Source organism: Cryptomeria japonica, chromosome 3 (assembly GCF_030272615.1).
Source record: "Cryptomeria japonica chromosome 3, Sugi_1.0, whole genome shotgun sequence".
Lineage (NCBI taxonomy): Eukaryota > Viridiplantae > Streptophyta > Pinopsida > Cupressales > Cupressaceae > Cryptomeria > Cryptomeria japonica.
Window position 1 is genome coordinate 468,977,654 of NC_081407.1, and position 18,504 is coordinate 468,996,157.

Below are 18,504 nucleotides of genomic sequence, written 5' to 3' on the forward strand. Positions count from 1 at the left end.
CTTTATTGATGGAGCTCTTAAACGCATTTGCATAACCTTAGGCTTTTCTAAATTGTCTTTTTAGTAACTTTGTAGCCTTGGAATTTGGATCTTCTTAGGTAATCTTTTGATTTTTTCACAGCCAAGACCGATCTTAATGAATGGTTACATTTGGAAATTGATAATTTCATCCAATATTTCAATGCACTTCTCAAGCTTTATGCTTCCGTTCAATTGAATATTTGTTTTCTCTAGTTCCTTTCTCAAGGACTTAATTTCAGCTTCTAGCTTCTCACAGTTTTCTTCTTTTTTCTTTAGCTGAATTCTTACCTCCTCTTCTATCCTTTTTGCCTTTTCAAGTTGAATATTAAGGTTGATAAGCTTTTTAGACTCTTCAAGGCTTTGCGACATTTTTTCTCTCAAGTCATGATCCTCTTCTTCATACTTCTGAAGTTACAACTTTTGTTCAAATTATTTTTCTCAAGCTTCTTGATTTTGCTTAAGGTATAAATGAGTTCTTCAAGATCCACTTCCCCATTCATTTCAACATTTTCTTTCTCTTTTAAATCCATCTTTTCGTTTTCTTTGTTGTCATTTTCCAAGACATCACTCTTTGTTTCTATTGCTATGAAGAGAGTTTCTTCTTAATCACTATAGGAGACACTTTCATTGCTTTCCTCAGATGAGCATCTTCTTTGGAATAAAGGCTTTTCTTGTGCTTATGGAAGTTCTTCTTTTCATGTTTTTCCTCTTTTATAGCTCTTTTTGTATTGATGATGTTTTCTTTCTTTCTTTATGTCATGGTCATCTTCATCATCACTATTTTCATCTTCTACATATGGACACTTACAAAAAATTGTCCTAATTTTCCTTATCTTTTTATTTGTTAGATCCTTTGTTGAGTTTTCTTACAAAATGAACTTCCTTTGCATCCAATTCATTGTTGGAGGCTTGGAGCTATCGCTTGATTTGGGCTCTTTATTCTTCATCTTCTTTGAAGCTTTGAAGGCTATTTATTGCTTTGATGACTTCTCCTTTTCAGCCTTCTTTCTTTATGTTATGGTCATCTTCATCATCACTATTATCATCTTCTACATATGGACACTTAGCAGAAAAATGTTCTAATTTTTCACAATTAAAGCATTCGAAGGGTAGCTTACCTTTTTATTTGTTAGATCCTCTCTTGAGTTTTCTCACAAAATGAGCTTCCTTTGCATCCAATTCATTGTCAGAGCTATCACTTGATTTACTCTCTTTATTCTTCATCTTCCTTGAAGCTTTGAAGGCTGCTTCTTGCTTTGATGACTTCTCCTTTTCAGTCATCATTTCATATGCCATGAGGATCCCATGCAATTCATCCATTGTTAGTGTATCTAGATCCTTCATTTCTTATATGGCGGAATCTTTGGCATCAAATCTCAAAGGGAAAGATCTTAGCACCTTTTGCATGATCATTGAATCTTCAAACTTTTCACCAAGCCCTCTAATGGTGTTGACGATTTCATCCACACAAAGGAGATAGGCCGTGATATTTTCCTCATCCTTCATCTTCAAGCTCTCGAGTTGTCTTCTGTGGTTTAAAACTTACCCTTCTAACTTTGTCACCACCTTCATAGATGTTCTTAAGTATGTCCCAAATTTCTTTTGCCGAGTCACAATGCATTGATTTGACAAACTTAGATTCGGATAGACCACAAAAAATAACATTCATAGCTTTTGCATTGTTTTTCACGAGCGTTCTTTCCAGCTGAATCCGTTGGCGGAGATGATGGAGCTATATAACCATTCACTACTAATTGTTAAATATCAAAGCCAAGAGAAATTAAATAAGTTCATATCCTTATGCCCCAAAATGTATAGTTTGTGAACAATGGAGCTTTATTTGAGGAGAAACCTTCTTGACAATCCATGTGTGCTCCCGAGATCTATCTTTTTAGCGATTAGACTATCCTTGAAGGAACCCGTTCTGATACCAATTGATGAACACACAATTAAACTGAGAGGGGGGTGTTGAATATGTTGTCATTGATGTCAAAGGTTGATGATCAATGTTGTATAAATTCTGGACGATTACTCAAAGTAATATGGAACTATGAATTGGAATGGGATGCTTTTCAAGGTGCCGATTATTCATTAGATCTCCATCAATTTTGTTTTTGAGCTACTTGCTTGGTTGAGCTACTTGGGTGTCAGCCTGAGCTGGTTGCTTGTCCACATCACCTGCCAGCTTGTCTACTTCAGATTGACATATCATCAGATGAATATTCAATAATATGGTGGTTAGAATTTAATATTCTTTTCATGGTTTCAGATGTTGATGCGATATTAATATGGAGTCATATAATTTTAAAAGAGTGGACAGTATGTGGTATAGTGGTGGTTACTCCCGAGAGTCCAATTGCCTTTTAAAAGATAAGCATGGGATTCGCGAATTATATTCTTAGCAAACAAGCAGACATATTAATAGTGTGATACAAATATTGGAAAAGAACAAATGGACAATGATGATTAAAAAATTGCCTTTTTGACGGAACGAATTTTCTTTTTTAAGAATACATGGGAAGCATGTAACGGTTTTGTTTTGATATTTGACAGAAGTTACATATTCTGTTTTGATATTTGACGGAAGTCGGATTCGAAATAGAAAATGTCTCATATATCATCATAGATTCACAGCTATTAAAGGCTGGCCATAAGAAGGTATCAAAACTCTGGAGTGAAAATAATTTTTGCTGTGCTTGAATACATGTATGTAAAGTACACCTTTTCTAGCAAGAAATATATATGTATGCTATGAATCTAAATCGGCTATGTGAGCTAAATGTATTTTTTGTTTTGAAAAGGATTCTTATACACACTCATTTGAGTATGAGCAACACATGAATATATCATTTTCAGAATACTGGAGCAGATTCAAACATGATATAAGAACAATTTTTTAGCAAATGTGAAGTGAGTTTTTGGGGGCAAAATTAAAAGCAACGTAAGGGCAGTATTATATCAAACTTGTGAAGAAAATTATATGGCAGACTTGTAATCAGATTGTAGATGTTATGAGGAAGAGAGTATATCGAATTGAAGAAGAGAAACATATCAAAAATTTGAGGTATTGAGGTTGGTGCCTCATTTTGGTGGAGTTGGTGCTTCATCTTTGAAGTTGGTGCTCACTCTTGTATTCTAGGTTGTGCCCATTTTATTAATGAAAGCTATTGTGTGCTGTGGTTTCTTACCCGAAAGGGTTTTCCACAATAAAATTTGGTGTTTGTGTCTTGATGTTTGCTCTCTCTATGTTTTATGAAGTTTCATGTTTTTAAAAGTTTTAAAATGGTGATTCACCCCACGCCCCCCCGCCCCGCCTCAGTATTTTTTGTGTGCATTTCAATTGGTATAAGAGCAAGTTACATTCAAAAATAGAGATAAAATACTTGGAGGTTGATCCTGATGTGCTCTTGAAGGTCTTACTACGAATAGATCTCCTTTATTTGATGACTCGAATAATGCATTCTGTAGTGTGCAAATGTGAGCTTATCTGACGTCTCTTGGTTTTGATGTTTGGAATAGTGTGGTGACTGGTTACATAATTCCTTCAAATTCTCCAATGGATGTTGATGGGAAGAAGGCTTTTGGAAACAATGCAAAAGCCATAAATGCAATCTTATGTGGTTTGTTTGAGACAAAATTTGTAAAAGTTATGCATTGTGATACAACTCATGACATTTGGGAGAAACTTCAAAAAGCATATGAAGGAGATGACAAGGTTAAGAAAGAAAAACTTCAGACTCAGAAGAATTTTTGAAAGTCTCAAGATGCATGAAGAGCAAAATTTTGCTGCTTATTTTCTGTGAGTAGATGAAGTTGTTAACTCTATTAAAGGTTTAGGAGAAAAGGTTGAGGAGTCCATTGTAGCCCAAAAAATTTTAAGGTCTCTTTGCAATTTGATGTAAAGGTTTCAGCGATTCAAGAGATGACAAAACTTGATAAGTTGACTATTGATAAGCTTCATGGTATTCTAATAGCCTATGAGATGAGATTAAAGTCTAATTCTTCATCCAAAAGGAGGCAGCCTGCAAAGCTTCAAAGAAAGGGAAAGATAGAGTATGTATCTAGTGAAAGTTTTGATGAGGAATCTGATTCTGAAGAAGTGCATTTTGTGAGGAAGTTGAAGAAAGGTTCTGGTAAATATAAAGGCAAGTTGCCTTTCAAGTGTTTTAATTGTGCCAAGGTGATATTTTGCAGCTAAATGTCCATATGCAAAAAGTGAGGACAACAACTATGAAAAGAATTCTAAGTTCAAAAAGGGAAAAGAAAAGAAGGCTCGAGAATTCAAAAAGAGTCTCTATTCAAAGGAGGAAAGTGGTTCATCAGATGTTAGTGATGAAAAGTCTTTAAGTGATGAAATATTGTTCATGGCCATAGAAGAAGCACATGCTAAAAACCAAGAAGATGAAGAAGAAGAAGAAGTGGATCTTGAACAAGAGCTAATAAGCGCTCTAAGTGAAATCAAGAAACTTAGAAAAAAAAGAACTTGAAGTTGCTGCTACAAGAAGGGAATGGGGAAAGAACCAAGACATTTCAAGCCCTTGGAGATGTAGAGAAGTTGATAATTGATTTGAAGATTCAGGTTGACGAAGCAAAGAAGATAGAAGAAGAAATTAGAGGTCAGCTTAAGCTCAAAGAAGAAAACTGTGAGAGACTTGAAGCTGAACTTGTTTCACTTAGACAATTAGATAAATCTTTGACACAGCTGAATCATGAGAAGATTGATCAGAAAAGTCCTGTCTTTGGACAAGGTGATTGACTCACAAAAATTATCTATTGATAAAGGTGGAGTGCGCCTTGAAGAAGGTCAAAGTTCTAAGTCTACAAAAGAACAACAAAAGATCAATGATAACAGCACAAAGGATTCACCTTAAAAAATCAGAAATAATGCTTTGAAAAGGCCTCCTATTTGAAGGCAAGCACATATGATTATGTTTAACAATTCTCTCTTTTATGGTTATTGTTTCTTTTGCAATTATTTTGGACACAAGGCGATCAACTATAGAATGTTTGCAAGAAATCATTTCAGATTTATGAGTATGAACTCTTTTGCTCCTCTAAGGAATTACAATGTTATATGTTATAAATTTAATAACTTTGGTCACACTGCAAAATCTTGTAAAAGTGGTATGGCAAATTTCTCTAAGCAGAACTAGAAGGTTGAGAAAAAGGACAAAGCAAATGAGGTTAAATAAGGTTTGGAGAAAGAAGTTTTAGAAGAATTCCTGATTGTGCAAACAACCATTCTTATACAGAATGAAAAGGACATATGGTATGTTGACAGTGGCTGTTCTAGGCATATGACTGGAGACAAGAGCAAGTTTTTAACTCTCAAAAGGACTAATGGAGCTAAGGTAAGATTTGTTGGTAATTCATTTGCCAAAGTTGCAGGTAAAAGTACACTTGTTTTGAATGATGGTGAAACCAAAGTTGAGAATGTGTTATGTAGAAAGTCTAAAATATAATTTATTGAGTGTGAGTCAGTTATGTGATCAAGGACACAATTTGGATTTCAATTCAAATTGTTGTGAAATTAGTAAAGATGGTAAACATATTGCTGATGCAAGTAGGGCTGCTAACAATTTGTACATTCTTGATGATATCAAAAGTGAAAAGTGTTGTTTGAGTTAGCTGGATGAAAGTTGGCTATGGCATAGGAGGTTGGGAGACATGAATTTTGATAGCCTTGTTCAGATTAGTAGAAAAGTTGTCAAAGACATGCCAAAGCTCACTAAACCTTCAGACATTGTTTGCAAAGAATGTCAACTAGGAAAGCAAACAAGGAAGAGTTTCAAATCAAAATAGTATTCTAGCACATAACCTCTTGAGTTGATTCATATTGATTTGTGTGGGCCTACAAGAACTAAGAGTTTGCAAGGTGAAAAGTATTTTATACTCTTAATTGATGATTTTTCAAGAATGACTTGGGTTACGTTTTTGAAGAAAAAATTAAGGTACTTGAAAAGTTTAAGGCTTTTAAAGCCTTAGTGGAGAATGAGAAGGCTTTGAAAATAAAATGCTTACGTTTAGACAATGGGGGAGGGTTCACTTCAAATGAGTTTGTAAATTTTTGTGAAAAACATGGCATAAAAAGACAGTACTGTAATATCCCCCTTAATTTATTTTTTATTTTTAACACAACAATATTCACCCGTTAAGGTTAGAATAATCAAACTTGTTTAGAAAAGAAATGCTGAAAGTAACCGTTTCACTTTTTGATCACCAAGAGCCCAGTATGGGAGGATGAGAGCATACGTTGTCAAGGGGATCGTTAGCTCAAATAATTGCTGGAAATGAAATCTAAAATACAATACTGGGCGGCAAGCCAACCCCTTCCGCTTATCCAGCGGGTGTAAGAACTTCTACAGCAGTATGGCAGTGAAATCATCCAATTAGAAGATTACAAATTGAAAGAACAACAATCACTGTACCGCTTATGCAGCGGGAGGACAGTATTACAATATTCAAAGTAGGCGGCAAAGTCAACATCTTCCACTTATGCAGTGGGACTAAAAGCGATAATCCAATTAGATAGCTGTTATTACTACTAACCAGCTTTACGGTGCACAATATGGATTACAATTCAAGGGAAATCACTATTCCAAAGATAGGTAGCAAGGCCAACCTCTTCCACTTATGCAGTGGGACAAGAAAGAACAATAGAAACTCTTGTTAGTACTACTACCAACATTACAATATGAATCATAGCATATAAGAGTGATGAACCAAGTGCAATAACATGACCAACAACTACAAATAAAACCAAGTCCTTTCTCTTCACACCAATGTACTCACACACCCCAAAACCAACTCCAAACACCAAAAACTCTAATTCTGATATACTCCTAGCACGCTAAAAACAAACAGACCAGCAACACCAAATCCCACTAAAACACTCACAACTCACCCAATTCTTAATCAAATGACACGAAACTAAAAGCAAATGATCACTAGGAGGTAGACGATCATTCCTAGGACAACAAAACATGGCAAACCGACCCCAATAATTTATGCATGCATTCCAAATTGCTCAGCCACATGGTACGACCAACTAAGGTACGATTTTGCAAAAATAAAATCCAAAACACCATTTTAAGCTCTATAAACTTGCAAAAAGAATCGCCTAAACCATAAAGAAAGATAGATGAAATACCCAGAATGAGGAGAATGACACACTGAGACCTGCGACAAAAAATCCACTTCAACACACTCCGCGACCAACAACAAGAACACTCTGAAACCACACAAATCTTCACCACATTGAAAACCACACCACACTGGAAATCTGAAAATGCACACTGAAATCGAACCGCACATTGAGAAGATCCAATCATAGTTAGGAGTGATGTCTCACACTCGAAGTCTATCAAGAGCCCTAGGAGGTATTCACCCTCGAAGATTGTCTGGAGTCAATCCGACAGCGTAATGGTGTAAATTGTCTGAGATACCAAATGAGAAGCCCAACACTCTCATTTATAGATTTTGAGGGCTCAAATTCAAATTTAAATTCAAATGCGAATGCCTCCAAATTCGCCCAAATCACATCTCATTTCATCCCATTCACATTTGGCGATTTATTTCATTTCATTTCATTTCCTTGAAGAATATGGCGCCTAAGATGAAAATCCACCACTTAGGCTTCAAGTTCGAACTTTTCCCTTGGTCCACACTTTGCAACGTAAAAACATTATAACTAAAGCACATTTTCATCCATATTGCCACTTTTGATAAATATAATGCTTAAAAAAATAATATTCATGAAATTGCACTTTGGCGTCCAAAAAGAAGGTGAAATAATTCGCCCAAAAAGACTTAGGATAAAATTAATATTTTCTCCCTTCTTAAGTCGTCCATCCATAAAATAATCAAATATTAATACCTCATGCCTAAGGAATTAATATATTAAAAAAAAACCTTCTCAAATACTGATTGTTGCCAAATTGAGCCGGAGACTGAAGTGCTGGAAATCACCAAAACTAAATTGAGTTGGAGCTCTGCACTGAACTGCTAAAAATAGTCATTTGAGTGAATATAGGATCTTGCCAGAAATAGCCACTAAGCTGAGCTGCAGGATCCTTGCAAAAAATAACACTGCCAAAAATAGTACTTACTATAAATAGCATACTGCTAAAAATAGTAAGTGTTTCCAAAGTGATTTTTACCACATTCTGAGCAGCAGCCAAACTTACTAAAAATAGTAAGTCTCGAAAAGGTCCTCAGATTGGTTTGCATGTTATACCATCGCAAAGCTCTCTAAAAACCTAGAGAAACCTAGAGAACTCAACTGCTTCTGCCTCCACTTACTAAAAATAGTAAGTCGATCAAACTCCATAACTTGCTATGCATGTACCCTCACTACGAAGCTTTCTAAAAACCCAGAAGGAATCCAGAATCCAAACCGATAAATTCCAACATGCAAGCCTTCGAAACTGCAGAAACATCCTCCCAGAGGTAGGAAACCCTAATTTCTGCTTCCGACTAGCCTACGGGTCTCCGGAATAGGCTAACGGTCCCCAAAACAAACTAGAGTGGAAAAGGGGACATTACAAGTACTCAATTGCAAGGACACCACAACAAAGTGGTGTTGTTGAGAGAAATAATAGATCAATCCAAGAAATGGCTCGCAGTATGATGAACGAGTCTAAAGTGAAGGATTCCTTTTGGAGAGAGGTGGTCCACGCTAATGTCTGCATTCAGAACAGATGTTGATTAGAGAAAAGCACAACATAACTCCATGTGAACCGTGGAAGGGTAAGGCAGCTTCAGTTAAGTATTTTAGAATTTTTGGTAGTCCTTGTTATATTAAGAGGGATGATGACAATCTTGGGAAGTTTGATTCCAGGGCTGCTGAAGGGATTTTCTTAGGATACTCTTTGAAAAGTAAAGCTTATAGATGTTTTAATACAAGATTATGCAAAATTTTTGAAAGTGCTAATGTGAAGATACATGAAGACACTAACTTATGTGACAAGTTGCAAGATGATGATGGTAGTCGTCAAGTAGTTGAAGAGTAAGGTGATGTTCAAGAAACACCTTCAAACATACAACCTGAAACAGGAAATGTAAATTCTGAAAATGCATCTTCAAGTGCTCAACAAGGGACAACAAATGTAACTACAAAAAGTACACCTGCAAATAATCAGAGTAAGAGCACATTTAGAACTTACTTGAAGACTTCATCAAAGTTTGTTCATAGAAATCATCCTATTGATCAGATTTTGCAAGAGGATAGACCAAGAGCCACAAGAAGAAAGGTCAACTATACTGAAGATGAAGACATCTCCTTGCTATCCATGATTGAGCCAAAAAGTTTTGAGGAGGTAGCAATTGATGAACATTGGGTGGCAGCCATGGAAGAAGAGCTTGATCAAATTCAGAAAAGTGAAATCTAGGAACTTGTCCCAAGGCCCAAAGACAAGAACGTGATTGGCACCAAGTGGCTGTATAGAAATAAGTTAATTGAAGATGGCAAAGTGGTAAGGAATAAGGCAAGACTTGTGTGCAAAGGTTATGCACAGGTTGAAGGTATTGACTTCAAAGAAACTTTTGCTCCTGTTGCACGTTTACAAGCTATTAGAATATTCTTAGCCTTTGCTTCTTTTAAAGGTTTTAAATTTTTTCAAATGGATGTTAAATCTTCTATTTATGAATGGTAATTTGAATGAAGAAGTTTATATAGAGCAGCCTTATGGGTTTATGTTATCCGAAAATCAGAATTATGTTTGCAAGTTGAAAAAGGTTCTTTATGGTCATAAATAAGCCCCACATGCTTGTTATGATAGACTTGGACAGTTATTTGCAGTAGCAAGGGTTCATAAGAGGGATAGCAGACACTAATCTATTTGTCAAAGGAGGTAATCATATGCTGATTGTTGTAGTTTATATTGATGATCTGATTTTTGGCAGTGATTGTGAAGAGATGTGTAAAGTTTTTTGCTCCCAATATGAAGGAGTTCGAAATGTCTATGTTGGGTGAGTTGTCTTTCTTCCTTGGTTTACAAATTCATCAATCAGATAAAGGCATTTTCATTTCTCAAACAAAGTATATTAGAGAGATGTTGAAAAGGTTTAGAATGGAGGATTGTAATCTTGTAAGCACTCCGATGGTGATAGGATGCAAGCCAAGTAAAGATGATGAGTCTCCAAATGCTAATCAAACATTGTAGAGGTTTATTATAGGAAGTTTATTGTATGTTATAGCTACTAGACCTGACATTATGCAAGCTGTTGGTTATGTTGCTAGATTTCAGGCTACTCCTAAGGATACTCATGTTCATGTAGTTAAAAGAATCTTTAAGTATCTTAAGGGTACTATGGATTATGGGTTATTGTATCCCAAAGGTAATGATTTTACTCTCATATCTTATACCGATGTAGATTGGAGTGGCTTAGTTGATGATAGAAAGAGCACAAGTGGAGGTGCATGCTTTCTAGGTGGCTATCTTGTTTCATGGTTAAGTAAAACTCAGGCTTCTACTTCTTTGTCTACAGTTGAAGAGGAGTACATTGTAGTAGTGTCTTGTTGTACACGATTTTTATGGATGAAGCAAACACTGAAGGATATTATGGTAGAGTATGATCATCCTATATCTATCTTTTATGACAACGCGAGTGCTAATAATATTTCTAAAAATCTAGTTATGCAATCTAGGACTAAACATATTCCTATTAAGTATCATTTTATGAGAGACCAAATTAGTAATCAACAAGTAAGTTGGAATATGTTTCTACTAAAGTGCAGATTGTAGATTTGTTTACTAAGCCTTTGCCAAAGGAAACATTTGAATGCTTGAGTAAGAAGTTGGGAATGACTTCACTCCATCATTGAAGTGCCGTTTTACCTCAGGGTGAGTTTTCGTTGCTATATTCTGTTAGCCCCATTTTAGTTTTGTAGATTCATATCAGTCATTGATGTGAAAGGGGGAGTAGTAAGCTAGGGGGATCAACTTTGTTTGGGATAAGTTTTTGTTTCAGATGGAGTTGCCATCAATGACAAAGGGGGAGATTGTTGAATATGTTGTGATTGATGTCAAAGGTTGATGAATGTTGTATAAATTTTGGAGGATTACTCAAAGTAATAGGGAACTATGAATTGGAATGGGATGTTTTTCAAGCTGCCGATTATTCATGAGCTCTCCATCAATTTTGTGTTTGAGCTACTTGGTTGCTTGGTTGAGCTGCTTGCTTGCTTGGTTGAGCTACTTGGTTGCTTGTTTGAGCTATTTGGGTATTAGCGTGAGCTGATTGCTTGTCCACATCACTTGCTAGCTTGTCTACTTCAGATTGAAATAGCACTAGTAGAATATTCAATAATACAGTGGTCTGAATTTAATATTCTTTTCATGGTTTTAGATGTTGATGCGATATTAATATGGAATCCTATAATCTTAAAAGAGTGGACAGTATGTGGTATAGTGGTGGTTACCCGTGAGAGTCCAGCTGCCTTTAAAAAGCTAAGGATAGGATTCGTGGATTATATTCTTAGCAAACAAGCATGCATTTTATTAATAGTGCGTTACAAATATTGGAATGGAACACATGGACATTGATGATTAAAAAAGTACCTTTCTGACAGAATGGATTTTCCTTTTTGAGAATATGTGGGAAGCATGTAATGGTACAATGAGTGTGAACATGTCCAAGTAAGTAGGTTTCTGTTTTGATATCTGATGGAAGTCATATCCAAAATAGAAAAAGTCTCATAGATCATCGCAACTAAGTGAAAATATTTTTTGTTGTGCTTGAATACATATATGTATGGTACACCTTTTCTGGCAAGAAATATATATGTATGCTGTGAATCTAAATCGGCTATGTGAGCTAAAGGTATTTTCTATTTTGAAAAGGATTCTTATACACACTAGTTTGAGTATGAGAAGAACTTGAATATATCATTTTCAGAATTTTGGAGTAGATTCAAATGTGATATAAGAACAATATCTTAGCAAATTGTGAAGTGAGTTTTTGGAGGAAAAATTAAAAGCAATATAAGAGCAGTATTACATCAAACCTATGAAGAGAATTCTATGGTAGATTTGTAATCAAATTGTAGATGTTATGAAAAAGAGAGTATATCGAGTTGAAGAAGAGAAACATATCAAAAATCGGAGGTATTGAGGTTGGTGCCTCATTTTGGTGGAGTTGGTGCTTCTAGGAGATTAGGTGCTCTTAGTGAGTTTTGCTCGTGCACAGCGGAAAGCAGCTGTCAAGCCATCGATCAAACTGGAGGATATTTTCTCTCACATAGGAGAAATAAAATCCAAAGGTAAGAAAAAGCCCAAGACCTCCAGGATCACTAAGGATGAGCAAAGGAACCGCACCATTCATATTGCTATCCCGCCTACAGATAAGCCAGCGGATTAGATTGCATTGGCCGATTATAGTATTGCGACCATCCCAATAGGGCGAGCCACCAAAGAGCAGGAAAGGGAAGAGTTCAAGGATTCCGTGCAAAATATGCTCAGACAGCTCGACGAAATGACCATTGAGAGAGACATGTACCGAGTTCGTGCTGAGCAAGCTGAGGGGTACATTGATCACCTGCTGAAACCATTGCAACATGCCGTTGAATCCCATGTTCCCCCATTGGCATTGGCACAAAGGACTACAACCGAGTTTGAAGGAGTGCGTGATACCGCCAAGGCCGTCAGAGCATGGATTTAGGACATTAAAGAGAAGGGAGAGCGGATTATTGAGGAAGTGAAGGAAATGGCCCACCACCGAGAGATCATCCACGTCAAGATGTTTGAAGTGAAGAGGGAATGTTTCAAGATCCATGAGGTGGTTGGTATGATTCTTCCCCTCATAAGGGCTCTTTTCTGGACCCACACGCAGATTCCCACATTACGTGCCATCTTGGATCCCTACGACATCAGCACTTTCAAGGAGTGGTACTGGACTGCCAACGTGAAAAATGATACAAAAGATACCATTAATAAAGAGTAGGAGGAATGCGAGGAAATTTTGAAAAACATGAGGGATCTTGGTGGAAAGATCCTCAGATCAATGGTCCTTGGTTGGAAGAATAGTATGTCCGGTAATGAAGTGCAACCAAGCTGGGAGGATAGGCTGAGAATTGATAAGGTCGCTTACTCCATAGAGGACCTAGAATTTGCCAGTGGGCTGCATACGGACATATTAAGTTTTGAGGCTCATCGGTTCGACTAGAAGGATGGGTTGAAGCATGTAGATTGCCACCTAGAGGGTATGCAATACAAGATACGCCATCCTCCTATGCCTCTTAGCATGGTGCTGTTCCGACTATGCATCAGATTTCAGGAATACGTTCGGGCAGAGTGTACAGCAGGTCGGGACATCTGGAAGGAATATTTGCACGGCGAGGCTGAATTTTTAGAAAAAGGGTCCACAACAGAGAAAGAAAAAGTGCTTTCCTAAAGTATATGTTTCTTTTAAAATCAGAATGTACTTTTTTAGACATAAAGTTTATTCCTAACCACCAAAACTGTTGTAAATCTTGAGCTCCGTGCATGTGCACTTTTTGAGCAGCTTTTTGGGTAGTTATTGATTACCTTTTTGGTAGTTATTGTTTCCTTTTTTGTTGTTGTTGATATTTTGCCTCCCATTTATGGGTATGGGCAGTTTTGATAGAGGATGAATTTGGCCCCCTTGTTTAAGTTTAATCTTGGCCATTCATCCATTTTTGGGAACTCTATATAAAGGAGTTAGTTTCTCCTTTATTTCAGGCAGAAAAAAAAGATTGTTGCAAAAACTCTGGCGAAATATATACAGAATTTAATGGATGTTAAAGCTGTGTCTTTTTTACTATGAGTCCATGGTTCTCTTCTCCATTTATTTTATATTTTTGCAACTGTATTTACTTTCAGCCAGTCTATTTACGCATGTGTTTGATGAAAATATTTGTTCATACCATTAGGAAATAGTTGATTATTGTTTCCTCTGCATGGTTAGTCTGAGCCCCTTTTGTGCTAAGTTTGGTGGTTAGATTTGAATGAATGGCTGTAAAAGTCCATCATTTGTGTTTAGCAGCTTGAAAATTAAAAATCCTTAGATGATTGCACTGGTTTTTACCTAGTTGTGCTAATTAGCTAGCAAAGTAATTTCTAGTTATTTTAAGACTTCCGTCTATGTGTTCAAATATGCTATCTTAGTTAAATTAGCTAGCTGTTCTTATTCACTCTTTACCCTTATCTCCCCTTTTTTCCTTTTTTATCAAAGAAGCCCGCAAGTCAAGCTGAAGTAGCATCAATTAGAAGCAAATCAGATGAGATAGGACTGTAAGATTTTAGGGAACTTGTACGAAACCAATTCCGTATAACCGTAAGTCCCCTTTGTGTTTCCAACAAAACACATCAACTACTAAGCTATCCTGCAGTCAAGACCTGACAACCGAAACATTGAGGTCATCCCCATTGATCAAATTAACACAGCATTAGGGATTTCCTTATCTCAAGAGAGGATAGGATTCCTAGCATTTCTATTCTGCATTGGTCGGATGAAGTCATAGTTCCGCGACTTTAGACACGTCAATAGGTCGGCCAGCCAATTAATCTTTGGTCTTCAATACGATATCTCCTTTGACATCAATGATAACAATATTTCCAACATTTTTGGCCTCTTGAGCTGTTCTCCACACTTCTTGGAGAGTACACCTATTTTTAGTAAGTTCTTGTTTTAGTGCCGACATTAATCCTTAACTTCAGTTACCTTATGGCATGATCAATTTTGGTTTGTGGTGCCGTAGTAGTGCTTTTCCTAATTTGTTTAGGAATATTTAAAATATGCACTAAAGTTCTAATTTGAATGTTTTATTATTTACTTTAGTGTTATATTTTTATAAAGTAATGTTATGTCCCCTCAAGTGGATGCCTAGGGAAGGGAGACATAGACATAAGTTAATTTTAAATTGTCAAAAAGGACATTTGAGGGAAAATGAATTAATTTGAATTTAAAATTGCTCTTTTTCCCCTCCAACTCTATAAAAGGAGGTCTTGGGCTTTCATTTGCATTATTCAGAAGTGCACACATAACAGGATGTTGGATTGAACACAGAGTTCTTCCAAGGATTGAAGGATGAAAACCCTCATCAAATCATTGGTTTCAGATCTGAGAAATGGTCCCTAGCTGGTAGAGTGATTTCACATAGGAATCCTTTGTTTTCACATAGTTTCTACAGTGCGAGGTTTCAAAAAAAGTGAAGGTTTTTCAAGGTCAATTGATTGCAGGGTTTTGGGCTTTTTTTGATGATGATGTTTAGCATTTTTTGGTGTGTTTTAAAGGAGATTCTAGAAGGGTCTAAACTTGGTCATACAACTCATTCAGAGCAAGCCGTACCTCATGGTTTTGCTGGTTTGGGGCATTGGTTGCTCTGAAAATTAAGTTTTTCTATGGCTAGGCAACCAAGATAAGACAGCTTATTGAGGGCATTGCTGCAGATTTGTATTGTTTGGAAGGGGCGTACCCTTTGTGGAGGCTGTACATGTACCTGGGCTGATGTATGAATTCCTTGGAGTCTAGTGATTGTTTTTTGAAGGGTTTATCACCATGAAATGAGGAGCCTAGACCCTTGTAGATGATTGCAAATGATTTGGCACCAAATTGACATCATATGAGAGAGATTTGAATTATTTAGTAGATCACCCTTGCTTCTAGTGCCATTCTTTTTGGACTATACAAGTCTGATGTTTCAAATCTGATCATCATCCACAATTTTCACAGCTGTTGAGTGTGTTTAAGGGTTTCTGGATGAGTGTATGGTGTTAGAAGTAGTCTGGGGTTGTTACTTTTGAAGGTTTTGATGCCTAGAAGGGGCCGAATCAGTCCCAGGCATGACTGATAATTGCATGACAGACCTACAAACTTCATTTCTTGTGGAGCTAAGGCTGTTGGTAATATCTGGAAACTTGTGGAGCTACTGGATATTCTTGGTGGTGTCATGTATGTGATGGAAGATGACTTGGAGACTCTTCAAAGGCTTCCAGACCTGCTAACTGTGAACACCAGTCTTGTAATTTCTCCTTCATGCCATTTTCAAGTCTGCAAACATCAGTTTATTCTCTGTAAATTGTGGTAGCTGTATGGAGTGCAATAGTTCTTGTTTATTTCATGTAATAATGTCCTTATGAATGACTATCAATCATAGAAATCTATCAACAGCAGTCAATGCACTTTGGAAATGTATATCAGCACTTAGCGGCTGCAGTTAAACCCATCGCAATGTTGTTTTGTTAATGTTCATTTTGGTAAAATTTCAAAAAAAAAATTAGGGCAGTTCAAAATTAGGTCATAAAATCAAAAGATATGAAGATGTCCATGTTGTAGCAAAAGTTCGACATGGCATCAAGTGGAGAAACTTCTACCTAGTGTCAAGTATAAAAGTCCCACTTTTTGGTGATAGTGTCATAAAATCTCCACTTGGTGCTGATGAACCAAAATTTATTTTGAACTTATTTTTTGTTTTTAGGCTGAAATACATACATACATACCATTTATTCATTTTTGTTCAACAAGTTCAGTTTCATGACTAAGTTTTTGTTCATTAAAAAGATAAATTTAAAGAGGTTATTTGTCTAGTTGCAGTGGGCAGTTATATTTGAAAAAATTGTCTAAATTATTGTTAGCTTGGTAAACAATATTATTATTTTTATTTATTTATAAAATTGTCTAAGTTTGACATGTTTTTTATTTCTTTCTTTTTAGAATTTCAATTTTTTTAATAATACCATTGTTTGAATATGATGATCATTTTTTCCCTGAATTTCTTCACCTAACAAATTTTGTTTGCATTTTATACAAATTCAATCCTTGTGACTTAGCTTCTGCTGGAAATTGGTGCATCCTGATATAAACTTTCTTCTTTCGTAACAGAAGATGAAAATATCTGCAGATTCTAGTTAATGTAATGTTAATCTTCAAAGCAATACAGGTTTTGATTGTCAACTTGCCTACTTTGTAACTAACAAGAAACCATATCTACCTAAACTGTAACAGTGGAGCAGGATTGCATGTTGGTCACCCAGAAGGATACACTGCCACTGATATTCTTGCTAGATACAAGCGAATGCAAGGCTTCAATGTTCTACATCCAATGGGTTGGGATGCATTTGGGTTACCGGCGGAGCAATATGCTATTGAGGTAGGTACAGTTAGCTTCTTTTTGACAGTATTTTGCTGACATAAGACATAGATTGTCTTTATTTTATGCTTATTATTGGAGAAGTTCTGCTTAAGAAAATGGTATTATGTCCATTATAAATACTTTCATTTATGATAATACCCTGAACTCTTTTATGATGCATTTCACTTAAATGTTCTGTATGCAGACTGGAACCCATCCCAAAGTTACAACAATGCGAAATATAAATCGTTTTCGTACTCAGGTGACCACAAACCTCATTTGATAATGTAACATTTTTTTTATTTGAGCTGATCAATAGTAAATACAGTGTTGTTGCTTTTGATCTGCCTGAATCTTTATATATGAGAATAATTTTGTAAATAAGAGATTTATTTCTGTTTTCAAAATTGATCTCTACATTCAGGCATATGTGAAGCCAGAGATGCAATTTTGTAAATAAGAGATATACTTCTGTTTTCAAATCTGATCTGTACATTCAAGGATATGTGAAGTTAGGGAAGTCTGGTCATTGGCTACCCAGAATGCCAATTTGGCATATGAGACTCCACTTGTGGGAACAAGGAAACTTCTCCTTTTTCAATAGAAGTTACAATCTGTCATATCATATATGTAAAAACGTGGGTCACATGCGCAGATACTCGCTTTTAAATAAGCCAGGAATGTTGTATGGGGCTTTGAATTTCTTTGCTTCGTTCACAGATTTTTATGACAAAGCCTGTGAACACTGAACAATCTTTGAAGTTCATCTTTACCTTAAAATCCACCATAGAACAGTCTAAAAGAATATACATATAAGTCTATGGAGACTTTCTTTAGATCTAAAACATAAATTATCATCAAATATTTTTCTATTGATAGTAAATAATTCACCCATATTAAGGTTAATTTCTTGTTATTGCACTATTTAAGCAAGACGTCCCTGATGGAAGACTATAAAGTGGACAATGTGGTGAAGCCATGTATTTCTGAGAGGAGTTATTTCTAGGACTCATAGCATTATGAACAGCCTAAGTGGGTGTGCTTGTGGGCTAAGGATTGCGATGCTTGGTTTAATACTGGTGTTCCACAGGGATGCGTCTCTCCCCAAAAAACCTCGTGTTTTTGGGACAAGGATGTTTCAGGGACTTAGGGACTTAGGGGAAACATCCTCCCGCTGCACCAACACCTCCGTTGGGATACAGGAAATGCCGTTGGGATGCCTGGACATCCCCGAGATGCCGGGTGACTCCCAAGAGTCTACCGATCGTCTCGGGGACACCTAGGCGTCTCCTATATCCAAACAACAAAAAAATAGTTTGAAATTAAATAAACATAAAGAATATTGGGTAAAAGGTCTACTGATGTAGAACTTACTATTTATATTTTTATTT

General features: G+C 36.2%; 1 protein-coding gene across 2 annotated transcripts in view; it reads left to right on the forward strand.

Annotated features, from left to right (window-relative positions):
* Nucleotides 1-18,504, forward strand: part of LOC131041365 (leucine--tRNA ligase, chloroplastic/mitochondrial) — a 304,431-nt gene that overhangs the window by 26,341 nt on the left and 259,586 nt on the right. For both annotated transcript variants that reach the window (XM_057974409.2, XM_057974410.2), the window contains exons 2-3: nucleotides 16,987-17,131; nucleotides 17,319-17,375. In XM_057974409.2, the coding sequence (XP_057830392.2) occupies nucleotides 16,987-17,131; nucleotides 17,319-17,375 (202 nt within the window). The remainder of the gene's footprint in view (nucleotides 1-16,986; nucleotides 17,132-17,318; nucleotides 17,376-18,504) is intronic.